General features: G+C 49.9%; 1 protein-coding gene across 3 annotated transcripts in view; it reads right to left on the bottom strand.

The window, feature by feature from the left end:
- Positions 1–16,131, bottom strand: part of DYRK4 (dual specificity tyrosine phosphorylation regulated kinase 4) — a 977,358-nt gene that overhangs the window by 314,718 nt on the left and 646,509 nt on the right. For all 3 annotated transcript variants that reach the window (XM_078654210.1, XM_078654204.1, XM_078654218.1), the window contains exon 7: positions 7,800–7,938. In XM_078654210.1, coding sequence (XP_078510336.1) covers positions 7,800–7,938 — 139 coding nt within the window. The remainder of the gene's footprint in view (positions 1–7,799; positions 7,939–16,131) is intronic.

The raw sequence follows: 16,131 nt of genomic DNA, 5'->3' as shown, positions 1-16,131 counted from the left end.
TGTGGCCATCCTACAATGCTGAAAGTCGGCGTGGGGCGCCCCGTTGGCCTGTGAGTTTGCGTCAGTAGCGGACCGATGTGCGAATAGGCCGAAGGCAGCACAACGCGCCAAGATCCGGATGGCACCGAGGTGGTGTCTAGTAAGTTGCCGCACTGGTGTGGCCATCCAACAATGCTGAAAGTCGGCGTGGGGCGCCCCGTTGGCCTGTGAGATGGCGTCAGTAGCGGACCGATGTGCGAATAGGCCGAAGGCAGCACAACGCGCCAAGATCCGGATGGCACCGAGGTGGTGTCATAGTTGAGAGTTCTGAGCAGCGGTTGTAACACTGTCTGAAGCTTATTTGCAGCTGCTGCAGCTTCACTACGCGCCAAGATCCGGATGGCACCGAGGTGGTGTCTAGTAAGTTGCCACACTGGTCTGGCCATCCAACAATGCTGAAAGTCGGCGTGGGGCGCCCCGTTGGCCTGTGAGTTTGCGTCAGTAGCGGACCGATGTGCGAATAGGCCGAAGGCAGCACAACGCGCCAAGATCCGGTTGGCACCGAGGTGGTGTCTAGTAAGTTGTCGCACTTCTGTGGCCATCCTACAATGTTGAAAGTCGGCGTGGGGCGCCCCGTTGGCCTGTGAGATGGCGTCAGTAGCGGACCGATGTGCGAATGGGGCCAAAGGCAGCGCAACAATATTTTCTGACTGACACCACAAGGCGCTGAGATGCCAAGATCCGGATGGCACCGAGGTGATGTCTAAGTTGCGGACTGATGTGCGAATGGGGCCAAAGGCAGCGTAACAATATTTTTTGTATGGAAGATACCACTAGGCGTTGAGATGCCAAGATTCGGATGGCACCGAGGTGATGTCTAGCAAGTTGCTGTACTGGTGTGGTCATCCTACAATGCTGAAACTCGGCGTGGGTCGCCCCATTAGCCTGTGAGATGGCGTCAGTAGCGGACCGATGTGCGAATAGGCCGAAGGCAGCACAACGCGCCAAGATCCGGATGTCACCGTGGTGGTTTCATAGTTGAGAGGCACTTCATCTGCAGTGGGGCGCCGAGATCCGGATGGCACCGAGGTGATGTCTAGCAAGTTGCTGTACTGGTGTGGTCATTCTACAATGCTGAAAGTCGGCGTGGGTCGCCCCATTAGCCTGTGAGATGGCTGTTCTTTGGATTTGGGCCTGGTCTACTAAAATGGCCCTGGGACACCTTAGAACTCGGACGCTCGATTTTTTTTTCCTTTCCTGTACATGCAAAAAAAGGTAAATGCCTGGTACGTTACACGCTTCATCTGCCACGATGAACTCTCCAGAGGAACCGAAAAAAAATATAGTTGTGGTAACTATACCATGCATCGTCATATGGAGAGGTGGCACCAATTAATTATAGTGCTGCATAAAAGAGAGATTTGGAGGAGAACCCCTGACCTGCTAGTACATTCATCAAAGAAGTGGCACTGAGAGCTTCAGAGGCAAGGGAAACGGTCCCAAATATTTAGAAGAACTTTGGAAAGATTAAAATGACATGTTTAGATTGTGGCAAATTAATTTCATGTGGACAGATGAGTGTTACTCTAATAAATACAGCATATGAACATCATCATAGTCGATGGTTGGTAGAGACATTTTGACTATATCCTGGACCTGCCCGTCCTCGCCCAAAATGGCGCCGGAATAAATGGGACTCGTAACTCGTTGTTGTGTACTGGTTGCAGAACCTTGAAATCACGAGATACGTATGCAGTTTTGAAGCACATGGCGGGCGGGGACGAGAATTGATTGAATATTTCGACATCCCTATTGATATTAAGTTCTGATGTGTTATTGATTACTGTACTATTGAAAGTTCGAATTAACGTCACCCATGGTACTTGCCCGCAAATGTATATCTAGATAATTTTATTGTAACTGGCCCTGTCGTATTTTAATTATAAAATGTACGTCCACCGATTCCGTAACTGTTAGACACCTTAGTTCTTGCAACCTAATGGCCCGCCCGTTACGTTCCTCTACAGTGTAAATGTCTACTCATCATATACGATTACAGTTTGCTCTGTGGCAGGCCCACGTGGTTATAGGCTCGTATTTGTATAATGAAATTTTCACAATAAAGGTTTTTAAAAGAAAACATGGTAGTAGTATATACATTGGTAAAGTTTTTAATAATAGAGACTGTTTTAGAATCATTAAAAGGCAAGTGAAATAAAGCAGACCAATTACATGAAGGGTAAAAGGTATAATACGAAGGAACGCAGTAAAGATAAATGGTCAAGGGCTGTTGTGTTTTCTATTCCTGCAACATAAAGTGATCGATAAGAATCTCATATTCAGGCGTATCGGCGACTAAGACAGCAGGTCGACCCTCTTTTGCTCAACGGCTCCGTCATGGGACGAAGAAACGCTCTTTTTCTCGAAAAAAGAATATATTTTACTTGCAGGACAGTTGTAAAATTTCCGGGAAAGTACATTAGCCTGGAACATTATAACATATATTTAAGAAAAAATAATGTTCGGAAGTAATGAAAAGCGTAATTTTTAGGTCATATGACCAAGCCTTTCATCATTACAATAAGAAAAGTAAAATGAACCAATGAAAAGTTTTTATTAACAAGTCACATGACTTGTTATGCTTACGTTACGCGCTGCGCGCCCCGGATGACTTCCGGATGCGCTAACGCGGCGCGTCATATGACGCATTACGCGACAACGCAGGTACAGAATATAGTCAAAATGTCTCCACCAACCAGCGGTCGGAACACAACCCCTTTCAGCAGGCTAAATAGTTCTGTTAAATGACAACAGAAGGGACAGGCAACAAGAACCATCAGTCAAAGAGGGGAGGGCTAGTTCTTCTCTACCGGGTTACATTGGGGCGCTACCGGAACTGATCGAATTGGTAGTCTACAGTGTTTCTGGATGTTTCAGACTGAAGCTGGGGTTAGCATGAGAGCAGCACCATTTCGTAGCTCCGTCGTGGTCATTCCGCAACCAATCATGGCAGCCGTTCTTTATCGTTATTTTGGGCGGGGTGGGTGGCGGAGCCGAGCTGTTTTGCAGCCATCATTGTGTGGAGTTCAGTTCATCTCACTAGTTTTGTATTTGTAATGAGTCAAGTCAAGTCAAGTCAGAGAATTTATATAGCGCACTACATACCCAGAGGGTCCCAAGGCGCTTAGAGAGGGGAGGAAGATTACTTGTCAAATATCCACGTTTTAAGCTGCTTTCTGAATGCTAGGTGGTTCTGGGTAAGGCGAAGGTAAGCGGGGAGTGAGTTCCATGTTTTAGCAGCCAGGTATGAGAAGGATCTGCCGCCCATGGTGGTCTTGTTGATGCGAGGTACAGTGGCGAGGGCTTGGCTGGAAGAACGTAGTTGGCGGGAGGGGGTGTAGAAGGACAGTCGTGAGTTGAGGCATTCTGGTCCGATGTCGTAGAGTGATTTGTGTGCGTGGGTTAGCAGTCGGAAAGTGATCCTCTTATTGACGGGTAGCCAGTGGAGGTCTTTAAGGTGACCGGAGATGTGTTCGTTGCGTGGGATGTCTAATATGATCCTGGCTGAGGCGTTTTGGATTCGTTGGAGTTTCTTCTGGAGTTTAGCGGTAATGCCTGCGTAGAGGGTGTTTCCGTAGTCCAGTCGGCACGTGACCAGAGCATGGGTGACTGTTTTCCTTGTTTCGGTGGGGATCCAGCGAAATGTTTTTCTCAGCATGCGAAGAATGTTGAAGCAGGAAGAGGATACGGCGCTGACTTGTCTATTCATTGAGAGTGAAGAGTCCAGTATGATGCCTAAGTTCCGTGCGTGGTCTGTCGGGATGGGTGCCTTTCCGAGGGCTTCCGGCCACCAGGAGTCGTCCCATGCAGAGGGGGATGTACCTAAGATGAGGACTTCTGTTTTGTCTGAGTTCAGTTTCAGACGGCTTTGTTTCATCCATTCGGCAACTTCTTTCATTCCTTCGTGTAGGTTAGTTTTGGCGGTGCTGGGGTCATTGGTGAGAGAAAGGATTAGTTGAGTGTCATCCGCGTAGGAGATGATGTTGAGGTTGTGTTGGCGTGCGATGGCCGCGAGGGGGCTCATGTATACGTTGAAGAGGGTGGGACTGAGTGAGGATCCTTGTGGTACGCCACAGATGACTTCAGTGGCCTCGGACTTGAATGGTGGGAGGCGGACTTTCTGAGTTCTTCCGGTGAGGAACGAGGTGATCCATTCAAGTGCTTTTCCTTGGATTCCGATGTTATTGAGGCGTTGTAAAAGGGTGCTGTGGCAGACTGTGTCAAATGCTGCAGAGAGGTCGAGGAGGATGAGGGCGACTGTGTCTCCATTGTCCAGTAGAGTTCGAATGTCGTCTGTTGCTGCGATGAGGGCGGTCTCAGTGCTGTGTTTTGCTCGGAAGCCAGATTGTGAGGAGTCGAGGGATTTGTTGAGGGGTTGTTCCTAATGTTTCTATTTTAGCGAGGTCAAAAAGAGATCCCATTAGTGGCCTACTGATTTTGCTCGATTCCTTTTCTTTTTTTTTACACGATTTTTCGTTATCTGCAAAGACTAAACAGAGTATTGCGACTTTGTGTTTGTTTGTAAATAGAGAATGAACCAAAGAGAACTAATTCTAAAACAGTAAATACTTGGATAACAATCAATCAAATGGAGAGAGAAGCAGGCACGACGGATTACAACGGGGGCAAAGGCCTGCGTTAACTACCTTTCACTATCTGCAAAGAGAGAGTACTCCTAATAGAAATGAGGGGGGGGGGGGGCACCATTCAAAGCAGATCAGTGTGCATAAACACGAAAATGTTTTCACTTACCACGTACTTGACATTCGACAGCTTATGATATTTGCTATTAAAAAACCATTGAAATTCACTGAAAAAACCATAGGTTATAGACCATATATAGTTAGGAATTAGCATTTACAAAACCTTGAAAATTCACTGAAAAAACCATAGGTTATAGACCATATATAGTTAGGAATTAGCATTTAAAAAACCTTATTTTACTCACACAAAACCATTGAAATTCCATATATAGTTAGTTGCACTAACTATATATCGCGCACCCGCAATCCACTGCTGATCATGTCACATATTACATCATTCATGACATGGTCAGTGACATCACTGATGACATCACTGATGACATCTCAAATGACATCACTGATGACATCACTGATGACATCTCATTTGACATCATTCTTGTGCTAATACGATAAATCTCTTCAGACTCTAATATAACCTTAGATACACTCAGTGTATACAGACACTCACACACTGCCACTCATCCATGGAGTTACTCACACACCCAGTCAGTCATGCAAAGAAACAATCTCACCTCCATTTCTTCAACTATACAGTTAAACACACCTTACTTATTGAAACATATACTAACACATATTTACTCTCTTATACAATCCCTGATACAAGTTCACAATGATCGATACAACCACTCACTCATTCAGTGGCTCTCATGCACAGTTATTTATATATGCCAACTCTCACATGTACTGTGTTTTACATATGTACTTACTATGACATGTAGCATTGAGATATCCATTCACTCATCAATACACTCATGCACACAGTCAACTGCCCATGTAGCTGTTTCCACATGCACTCTTGAACTCATACACCTAGTGAATAAACTGCTCACACATCTATGCATAGAGTCACACACCTTCCAGCCACCCCCACACAAACTCAATCTCCCATAGAAATACTTGGGCAACCAATTAATAACACATATAGCCTCTCGTATAGCTAATGATCAACACATGCAGCAGTTTACAGAACAACAGACATAATGATGCACAAATTAAGACAGTTTAGTCACTAACCCATGCATTCAGTGAGACACATTTAATCACTCACTCATACAGTCAGTCATGCACCTACTAAATCCTTCGTCCAGACACTTACACATCCACTCATTCTTCAATATGTAAGACATATTTAAACTTTACAGAAACAAAAAATCACTGGATGTTGTTATCAGTCATGTCATCAGTGATGTCATTTGAGATGTCATCAGTGATGTCATCAGTGATGTCACTGACCATGTCATGAATGATGTAATATGTGACATGATCAGCAGTGGATTGCGGGTGCGCGATATATAGTTAGTGCAACTAACTATATATGGAATTTCAATGGTTTTGTGTGAGTAAAATAAGGTTTTTTAAATGCTAATTCCTAACTATATATGGTCTATAACCTATGGTTTTTTCAGTGAATATATATATATATACATATATACATACATATATATGTATATAGTCTTGAATCCACCTTGTGCCTCTCTAATTCCCATCCAGATGCTCCCTGCCCCTCCATCTCACTCTCCGAGCTTCCTCCCTTTATTAAGGTTTTCCATCTTGCTCACTTGAAATGTTTGGTGAGGAAAAATAAGTGGTGGTCACCAAAAATGAGTGCCTGATGCTCCCATCACTCAAATTAAGCACTGGTGGTCTACCAGTTTCCAATTACTGTATAAGAGACACTCCATCAAGTACAATGAGGAGTCAGTACTTTCTCAAAATCAAATGGTAAACTGATGTTATAGTGAGCTAACTAGAATTTATGCCCTCATCATTCCTGTTTTTTTCTGTGAATTTCTAGTTTTTTTTCAACATAAAGTAAGATTTTTTTACCATACCCAATGCCCATGAGCTGTCAAGCTCCCGCCGAGGCTGTGCACTGCATGGAGTTTTGCTGTCAGTGCAATGTTTAGCATTGTTAAAAATGACTATTTGGAACACTTTTAAGTCCTAGTGCTCTGTCAGCTTATTTATATTTTTTAAAAGGGATCGATACCACTCACTGCATATCCTATGATATGTATCATTTTTGAAGCATCTGCCATTAACCCCAATAATTTTTCATGTGGATCTACACTGTCAGGTGTTCATCCATGCACATTTTAGTGTGTTCTGCATTTCTCCAGATGATCCGCAGCTCAGTTTGGTAATCGTGAACATGTTAAGGTCACCTATAGTTAGCCCAGCCTCTTTCAATTTCATGCAACACAGGAATAAAGGACAAGAGAATGATACTTCACATGAAAAAGACTCAGAGCTTAATTACGAGTTTGGTGGTCCATCACACCGCCAAACCCGCAGTGGAGGTGCCGTGGAAGTCGGACACTGCCGCACCAGTGGTCCGACCACCGTATTATGACTATGGCAGTCAGACCTCAAGTGCCGAGATGCTCCCGGGGTGAGTCATGCGCTATAGAAGTAAATGTAACATAACATAACCTCCATAGGACCACTGCAACGCGGTGACGTGGTGGTCTAAGGCCTCATTATGATTGGCGGTGCCCCTGTGGAGAGAAGAGCCTAAACATCATACAGCCACTGTGACAGCGCCTCCAGCACGTCCGTGCTCTGTGTGCACCCTGGAATAGAGCGATAATGTGTATTTTTCAAGGAAGTTTTAACTTTTTTGTTTGAAAACATAGCCAATTTTCAGCCTTTTCTTGTTTGTGATTCAAAAGTCTTTCAATTGCTCACTTGTTGGCTACATATATGTATTAAATGAAAACAAATAATAACAATTATTGATCACAAATTTACCATCAGAGCACACTTATGTTAACGAAATTTAGGACTAGAGATTATACAAATATTAGAGTCCTACATAGCTACAGCAAGTGCAAAAGGTTTAGACTTATTCCAATAAATGCAATATCATGTCATGTGAATTTTTCATAAAGGCTATAGCTCCAGAAGCACTGAGACAAGTTGCTCTGCCTCTTCGAATACACCTTTTTATTAAAATAAGTTTCTCTTTAATCAGTAGTGTTTTAAATATATACTTACAGGTTTTAGGTCACAGTGTATGATCCTCTCCTTTTTGAGCATTTCTAGGCACTTCAGTATTGATATCGTGAATTTACGAACCAATGATAAAGAAAAGCCTTGAAAGTTGTTCCTCTTGACTAGTTCATACAGATTTACTCTGTGGACAAATCAGCAAACATCAAAATTATTACTTAATTTTATTGAACCAGTGTCAAGCAAACCTTTAACAGCTATTTTTTTTTTTTATCTACTTAGTGGCATTTTTGTAGGAACAAAGAAGTTAACTGCTACTCAGTTATCATAAATGGGACCATAAGATATACGAGAGGAAAACGGTGATTTTTAAAAATGCTAACGGGACTAGAACAGAAATCGTTTTTGTCATCATCATACCTAGCCTACCACACCCCATTCCAATCACAGGAATGAAGACCTATGACAAGATGTTAAGGTAAGTGGAATGCATATAAGATAACTGAAATGGCACAGATGAATTTGGTACTAGAGGAGAGTGTAATGTACACAATTGACAGCCCAGCATGTCTGAATCTCATGCAAAATTGCAATAGAAACAATACACTAAAATGCCACAGGACAAAAGCCAAATTTTCCCAGTATGTTACAGTAGCAATATTAACCATGTCCCATGCGTTGCTGGCAAACCCCTGTGTTCCACACCAAGCAGTTTGCACATCAAGAAATGTAGACTTGTAGTTTGGTCCACATCTCAGTTTAGGACCTCAGGCTGAACACCGCAAACAACAGACTATTATTGTCACAATTTTCCCAATAGATTATAGCATTGGGGCTGTTCTTGTTATGGGAAATTCTGGTGGAAACTCATGTAGTACTCATGTTCTATGTAATCTTTAAGGTTAGGGGAGAGGGGTTGGCCTAACGGCTAAGGTGCTCGACCTCGGACCTGGGGATCTGGGTTCGAGTCTCGGTAACGACACCAAAAACCTCCTGTGATTCTGGGCAAATCACTTAATCTCCCCGTGCCTAAAAAAAAAAAAAATGAAAGTGTGTCCTCATGTAATGTAACTGGTGCTATGTAAAGCGCTCTGATACCTGATTCGGTTCGGGTCTAGTTCGCGCTATATAAAACTCTGCAAAATAAAAAAAAAAAAAAAAAAAATGTTGTGTATCATGGCAAAGAATTCCATTGAATTGCACATTGTTTGGACAAGATTTTACTATAAGGAGATGGGAATACCAGAAGGTGATTCCAACTACTGAGAACCGACTTTTGGCCCACAAGCAGCATTTAGGTGTCTCTAAAGCAAGAAAGGATGGTAATTGACAACCTGTACTGTGTTCCTACACTAGCATTTATTTTTTATGTAAGATACAGATTGATTCTTATTTATTTATTTATTTATTTGATGTATTTATTTAAAAGGTTTTATTTTTTTTGTAAAAACTATTTTTATTGGCATATTAGGTCAAAGCAGTGCAATACAATGAGTAATTTATGCAGTAACATCCGATGATACAGGAGAACCGTACCTTTCTTGACCAGATGCCGTTAATGATAACAATCCCGTAACCGCCCCCTCCCCGGATCCCACCCCCCTGGTCAGTGCGCCAGCTTCGACTCTCTTAGTAGCTAATAAACAACCGACAATCACTTCCCCAACCCAGTCGAGGGGAGGAGGTAGGTAGTGCACATCAACGGGGGACCCGAACCCCCAGGATCTCCGTCGTTACATATTACAGTGGTGTATTGCACCGGGAACGGGGAACCTCTCAGCAGAGCCACCCTATGGTGTCGCTATCTCGCCATCCTCACTCTGGTCATTCTCTGGCAATTGGAGTGCGGTCACCAGGGCCTCCCATGCTCTCGCTGACTCCACCGCCCTGTCGCTATCTAGCCGCCTGGCCTGTCGCAGCCGCAATGCGCTCTCTGCCTTCGCCCACCGCTCCAGAGCGGACCACCATCGCGAGTAACTGGGGCCCCGGCTAGACTTCCAATGCATGGTGATCTCTCGTTTGGCTAATATCAGGCCCAAATCATAGAATTTGCTGGTAATGCGATTGCGGGGGGTATGAGGGAACCACAACAGTAAGCAGACGCCCATATCCGCTTCAATGTGCCGATCCGTGACAGCATTCAAGCAGGCCACCACCGCTTCCCAGTAATCAGTGAGCTTTACACAAGACCATAACATGTGGGCAAAATCCGCGTCCTCTACACCGCATCTGGGGCCGAGTGAGGATGCGCCCTCAAAATATCGCGAGATCTTAGCCGGCGTCAAGTATGCACGGTGAAGGGAGAAAAACTGGACCAGCTGGAACCTGGCATTCCTAGTGCCCTTCCATGCCCGCCGCAAAAGCTGCGGCCACGCCGTCTCAGGGATCGGTCGCCCGATATCCCCCTCCCACTTGGCTCTCAGCCCATCCAGGGGTTGCAACGGTTCAGTCGACAGTCTCCGGTAGAGGCAGGTGATGGCCTTGTGAGTGCCAGCCACCATGACCACATACTGACAGCCCGCAGATGTCGGCGGTTCAGCAAAGGCCCTTCTTCCAATGACTCCGGATACCGGCCACCAGCGAGGCATGCAACAGATAGTCCCCCCTCGGGAGGCCGTAAGCGTCGTGCAGCTCTTGAAACGAGAGCAGCGATCCCTCTTTGTACAAATCACCGATCATTTGCAGGCCAAGTTCCTCCCAGGTCGCCAGCGCAGACCAATCTCCCCCATGCGGGAAGGCGGTGCACATCCCTAGTGGGATCTCGGGAGCATAAGGGCGAGCGATGCCGGACCGCCTATGGCACCGCAGCCAGCAGTTTCTAATCGTCCGCTCCTCCCCTGTAAGCTGGGAAAGGTCCAACTTCTGGCCCAGAATTATAAAAGAAATAATGTATCTCGGGAGGATGCCGCCTGCGGCCCCCTCTGGGCCTCGGAATTCCAAAGCCACTGCTTGGGTAAGCCACTGCAGCTGTGCCGCCAGATAGTACCATTCAAAATCGGGGGCTGCTAGTCCCCCGTCTGATTTGGGGCGCATCAACGTGGTCAGCGCCACACGCCTCCTGCCCGCTCCCTAAATGAACTCAGTAATTAAAGAGCGAAGTCTGGTGAAAACCGATGTCGGAATCCAGATCGGCAACGTGCGGAACAAATATAATAGACGGGGTAGTGCCACCATCTTTAATAACGCCACTCGCCCCGTGACCGACAACGGAAGCGTCCGCCAGAATCCCATGCAGCCACGCAGGCTCCGGATCGCTCTTTCAATGTTGCCCTCCAGGAGGTCCAACGGTGATTGGTATATGTGCGTGCCTAGATAAGGGAGGCAATGGAATTCCCATCGCAGCTCACCCTCCGGCTGGGAGTCGTCCGCTCCCGGCACCAACGGAAAGAGGCAGGATTTCCCCCAATTGACCTTCAGCCCCGACAATCGGCCAAAATCCGCCAGCAGACGCCTAGCTCCACACAAAGCAACATCCGTGTCAGCCAAAAACAGTAGGCAGTCGTCGGCATAGAGGGATATGTAGTGTGTGTCGCCTCTCAGCTGAAGGCCCTCATACGCTTGGCCCATTCGGGCATGAGCAGCTAGGGGCTCTATGGCGAGCGTGAACAGGAGGGGGGACAGAGAACATCCCTGCCGGGTCCCCCGCCCCACTCCGTACGGAGCAGAGATGGTAGCCCCTGTCCTGACCCGAGCTGTGGCCGCAGCATAAAGCAGGGCGGTCCACTTCACAAACCGCTCGCCCAACCCGAAGGCCTCCAGCACTCGAAGTAGATACGGCCACTCAACGCTGTCGAACGCCTTCTCAATGTCGGTCGACAAGACAGCGGCACCCGGCAAACCAGCAGCGTTGCCCCCCATAACCCGAAGCAGCCGGCGCACACAGGTGGCGGTAGTGCGTTGGGGAAAAAAGCCTGCTTGGTCTGAATGCACCAAAGCAAGCATGTGAGCCAGTAGCTGTGTCGCAAGAACCTTACTCAGGATCTTATAGTCCGTCGTAAGCATGGACAGTGGACGATAGGCCGAGCGTGAGCTAGCTTCGACGCCCCGCTTCAGTAAGGGGATTACCAAGGCCTCTCGAGCAGTCGCAGGTAGGACCCCGGTTTCCCAGGCCTCCCGATAAACCGTCAGTAAGCGCGGTATCAATATATCCGCGTAGGCTGCATAAAACTCGATCGGTAGCCCATCTGTGCCAGGGGTCTTACGACGAGCCATGTGTTTAATGGCGACTCGAATTTCTCCCTCAGAGATGTCTCCGCCCAAGCAATCCGCATGCGCGGGGTCGAGCCGGGGAAGCCGCGCCGCCTGGAGAAACCCATCCAGCTCCTCCGGCACACACGGCATCTCGCTCCTATAGAGGCGCGCATAGTATGTCAAAAATTGGCCATTGATCTCCGACTGGGTGTAAACCTCGTTCCCTGCCGGAGTGGTCAGAGCCACAATCGGGGTATCGCGGGTCCCCGGCTCGGCCAGCCAGGCCAGGAGGGAGCCCACCTTGTCGTGCTCGGCATGAGCCCGGGTCAGGAACTCTTTATAATCGAAGCAGCGCAGCTTCTCCGTCACCACTTCCTCCCGCGCAGCCGAAACCGCCGCACGAGCGTCAGGGGCCATGTGGTGACGCCGCTCCTCCTCGCGCAAATGATCCTCACTCCGCGTAACTTCCTGCAGAAGAGTCTTACGGACTCCCGCGGTAGCCGAAATACAGACTCCCCGAACCACCGCCTTAAAGGCGTCCCACTCTAATGCTCTACTGGAGGCAGTGTCCGCGTTAGCAGCAAAGTAGCCTTCCACCCCATTGCCCTCCTCGGCCTTAAACACCGCATCCTCCAATGCCAGCGGGTTCAACCGCCAGGTCGGTATAGCCTGGCGTTGCCGCAGCCATTGGACCACTACTAGACAAGGGTTATGGTCAGAAATTGTTTTAGCTAAGTATTCACTGTGGCGAACCAAGCTTTGAACATCCGGCGAGCACAGAATGCTGTCAAGGCGAACATGAAGCGCGTGTGGGGGGCAATAGAACGAAAAATCCTTCTCTGTCGGGTGTTGGGTCCGCCATGCATCAACCAGGCCCCAGCTACTCTGCCACTCTCCCCTACTCTTTGCCAGTCTGTGCGCTGCCGCCTGCGCCAAAGGAGGGTGAGACCTATCTAACTCCACATCCAGTACAGAATTAAAGTCCCCCCCCATTAAGACCGCGTTGGCCAGTACTGTCGCCAGTTTCCCTGATAGTCGTGCAAAAAAGGCAGGTTGTTCCACATTTGGGGCGTAGACGCTGCAAAGAGTCACCTCTCTCCCATCCAGGCGGCCCTGTACAGCTACAAACCTCCCCTCAGGATCAAGCAATGTCTGCAAAGGTTGGAAAGGGACCCCGGCCCGCACCCAGATCAGAACCCCCCTCGCAAAAGCTGAATAGACCGTATAGAACAGCTGTCACCGCCACCTGCGCTGTAAAGCCCGCCCCTCCGTCTGGTCAATATGCGTTTCCTGCAGAAAGGCTATTTGAATCCCCCTCCGAACAAGATAAGCATGCACCTTGTGGCGTCTCCGCATAGAGTTCAGTCCCCGCACATTCCAGGTCACACACTTTAGTTCAGGTAGGGTCCCCATGCAGAGCAACAAATACAGTCTGGACGAAAGATAAAAGTCTAGGCACACTGACAACCTCCCAAAACCAGCTCTGGAAAACCGCCCAACAATCCCATGTACCACCCATCCCCAGAATAGGTCCCAAACAGTAGAGTCCCATCCAAAAGTCAATATCCCAAGTATAACAGTCTCCGGTAACTACCAGAGTCCCACAATAGGTGTGAGATAGGGAGGGTGGCCTGTCGCTACGTCCAACAGACCGCGAGCTGCCCGTGTCACCTGGCCGGCCCTCCCCAATGTACCCCAAATGCCCCACATCCCCACCCCTGCAGAGGTAGAAATCACCAACGGCGGAAGGCAGTCCCTCCGCAACAACACATCTCTCCGCTCACCCAAGCCGCATGCCTCCACCCCAAGCCCAGACAGAGGACCGGCTGCAAATACAATACCAGCACGGCGGGTCCAGAGGATTATTCGTCCAACAAGCCATCAGCTGTCCCAGGCGTGACAAGAGGCGGCCCGGAACCACCAGCACCCGATTCCTCCGACACCACCTCCTCGGAGCCCTCTCGAGAGCCCGTCTCCACTGCAGATGTCGATGCCACCGCCTTGGAAATAGTAGAGACCGCCCGAAGGGCCTCCTCGCGATCCAACGCAGTCTGCAAGACAGATGGCGTCCCAGCTTTCGGCGGTCGCCTCCTGGGTCTCCTGGTCCGCTTGGGCCGCTGCGCCATCCTCCGCTGCTCCTCAGATTCGGGACGACCATCCGCACCAGCCTTGTAGAGCTCCAACCAGTCCCAAACTTCATCCGGGGAATTGTAGAAGGAGGATTTACCATCCATCATAATCCGCAGGCGGGCAGGAAATAAAAGAGAGTAACGGATCCCCTCCTCTCGTAGAGCTTTCTTGATTGCCAGAAAGGTGGAGCGCTGCCTCTGGACCTCAAACGAGTAATCCGGGTAGATGGAGACCTGAGCGTTGTCCACCCGGTAGGGGCCTAGCGCCCTCGCCTTCCGCAGAATAAGGTCACGGTCCTTGTAGTGCAGCAAGCGCGCCACCACTGGTCGTGGCGGCCGGCCCTCAGCAGGAGGTCGAGCGGGTACTCGGTGAGCGCGTTCCAAAGTGTAGAACGGGGTCAGACCCTCCGGAGCCACCACGTCGCGCAGCCAGGGCTCCAGGTAGCCCAGCATGTCGGCCCCTTCAATTTTTTCGGGCAGGCCAACCACGCGTATATTGTTGCGGCGGTTGCGCCCCTCTGCATCCTCCGCCCTCTGCTCCAGTAGGTACACCCTGTATCGCAGCTCCCCCCAGCGCAGCTTCAGTCGCCTTGGTTGCCGGTTCCAGTGCGTCCACTCGAATCTCCGCTTGCTTGACCCGGTCCGCCAGCTTACCGTGGTCCGCCCTTAGGAGCCCCAGGCTCGTGGAAACCTGTCCGATGTCTTGGCGCAATGCTTCCCTGGTATCGGCAATGGCCTGCAAAATCTGTTCCAACTGGCCCTGTGGCAGGCCCGGTGTCGAGCTTATGTCCACTGTAGAGCCTTGGCTGCATGCCGCTCCCTCCTCCACATCCGTCGGGGGCTTCTGGCGTCTCCCCATGGTGGTCGCCGGCCGCAGGCGTAGGGTGCCCTCCAAAATTATTTTGTTGAGGGCGCAAGACGCGTTGGCGGGCCCTCAGCTGTAGGGTCGCCTCCCGTGGCGCGCCCGCCACAATGCAGGGGGCTCCGGGCCCAACACCCCACAGCAGGAAGTCCGCCCGCTGGCAGCACGTGAGTCCCCTTGACGTCGTGGGTCCCAGTCTCGGCCAGAGGGGGTCAGCGCCACCGCGCGCCAGACCAGCACCAGTCCCAGGGCGCTGGACCTCGCTGCCCAGCCAGCAGCCTCCTCGGGGCAGCAGCGCCAACGTCGACAGCTCCCTGCAGGGTCCCCCAGGCCCCAGGCACTTCGGAGATCCCCCACGCTGCCCCCTCGGGGCACTCACCTCCAAAGTCCGCGGCGGTCAATCAGGGAAGCAGCCGGGCAGCAAGGCGCCTTCCGCTTGTCGTCGATTCCCAAAGACTAGCTGGGTGCTCCGGGCTCGTGTCGAAGAAGCCCCCGCCGTCGCCTGTGCCGGCCTGGCCCCTCAGTTCACGGGCTCCACTGGCCGTCCATGTCCCAGCGCACCCGCTGGGCCGCCCGTCCTCTGCCACCGGAGCTCCGGTCGCGATGTCACCGACCCTCGCAGTGGTCGGCGGCCGGGCAGCTCACTCCGCAGGTCGGCCGCCCGTCCAGCCGAGGTCGGGGATGCAGCCGAGCACCCAGGCTGCTTCAAAATGGCCGGCGCCGCGCCGGAGATCTCGGGCCCAGCGCGTCCCCGCGCTGCCGCTGGGACAGCCTCTCTGCTGTTTCAGGGAGAGCCCGACAAGTCGCGGGCAGGGATGTGGTCAAGCCCCGGCCCGCAGGGCCAGCGAAGGGGCTAAATCACAGGATAAACGGGAAGGCCGTGACAGAGCTCGGAGCTCACACGTCCATTCCCAGCAGCGGCCAAGCCACGCCCCCCTTATTTAAAAGGTTTTATATAGCCCTGCTGGACCCTAGAGTATGAGAGCGCTTTACATGTTAAATAAACATGTTAAGATACAATATACAATTGACAATGAGCAGAAACATTCAAAAAAAGATTAAAAAACATTGCGTTAAATGAGTGAAGGGGGCAAAGGAACAGAGGGATAGTAGAAGGGACAAGGGGAGTTGAAATTAGAGAGAGAGAGAGGGGGTGATGTGATGGAGAGTGAGTGAAAAGGGGGAGAGGGGTTAG

Source organism: Lissotriton helveticus, chromosome 1_1 (genome assembly GCF_964261635.1).
Source record: "Lissotriton helveticus chromosome 1_1, aLisHel1.1, whole genome shotgun sequence".
Lineage (NCBI taxonomy): Eukaryota > Metazoa > Chordata > Amphibia > Caudata > Salamandridae > Lissotriton > Lissotriton helveticus.
The sequence above is the reverse complement of the archived record's forward strand: the minus strand, read 5'-3'. Positions and strand labels throughout refer to the sequence as shown.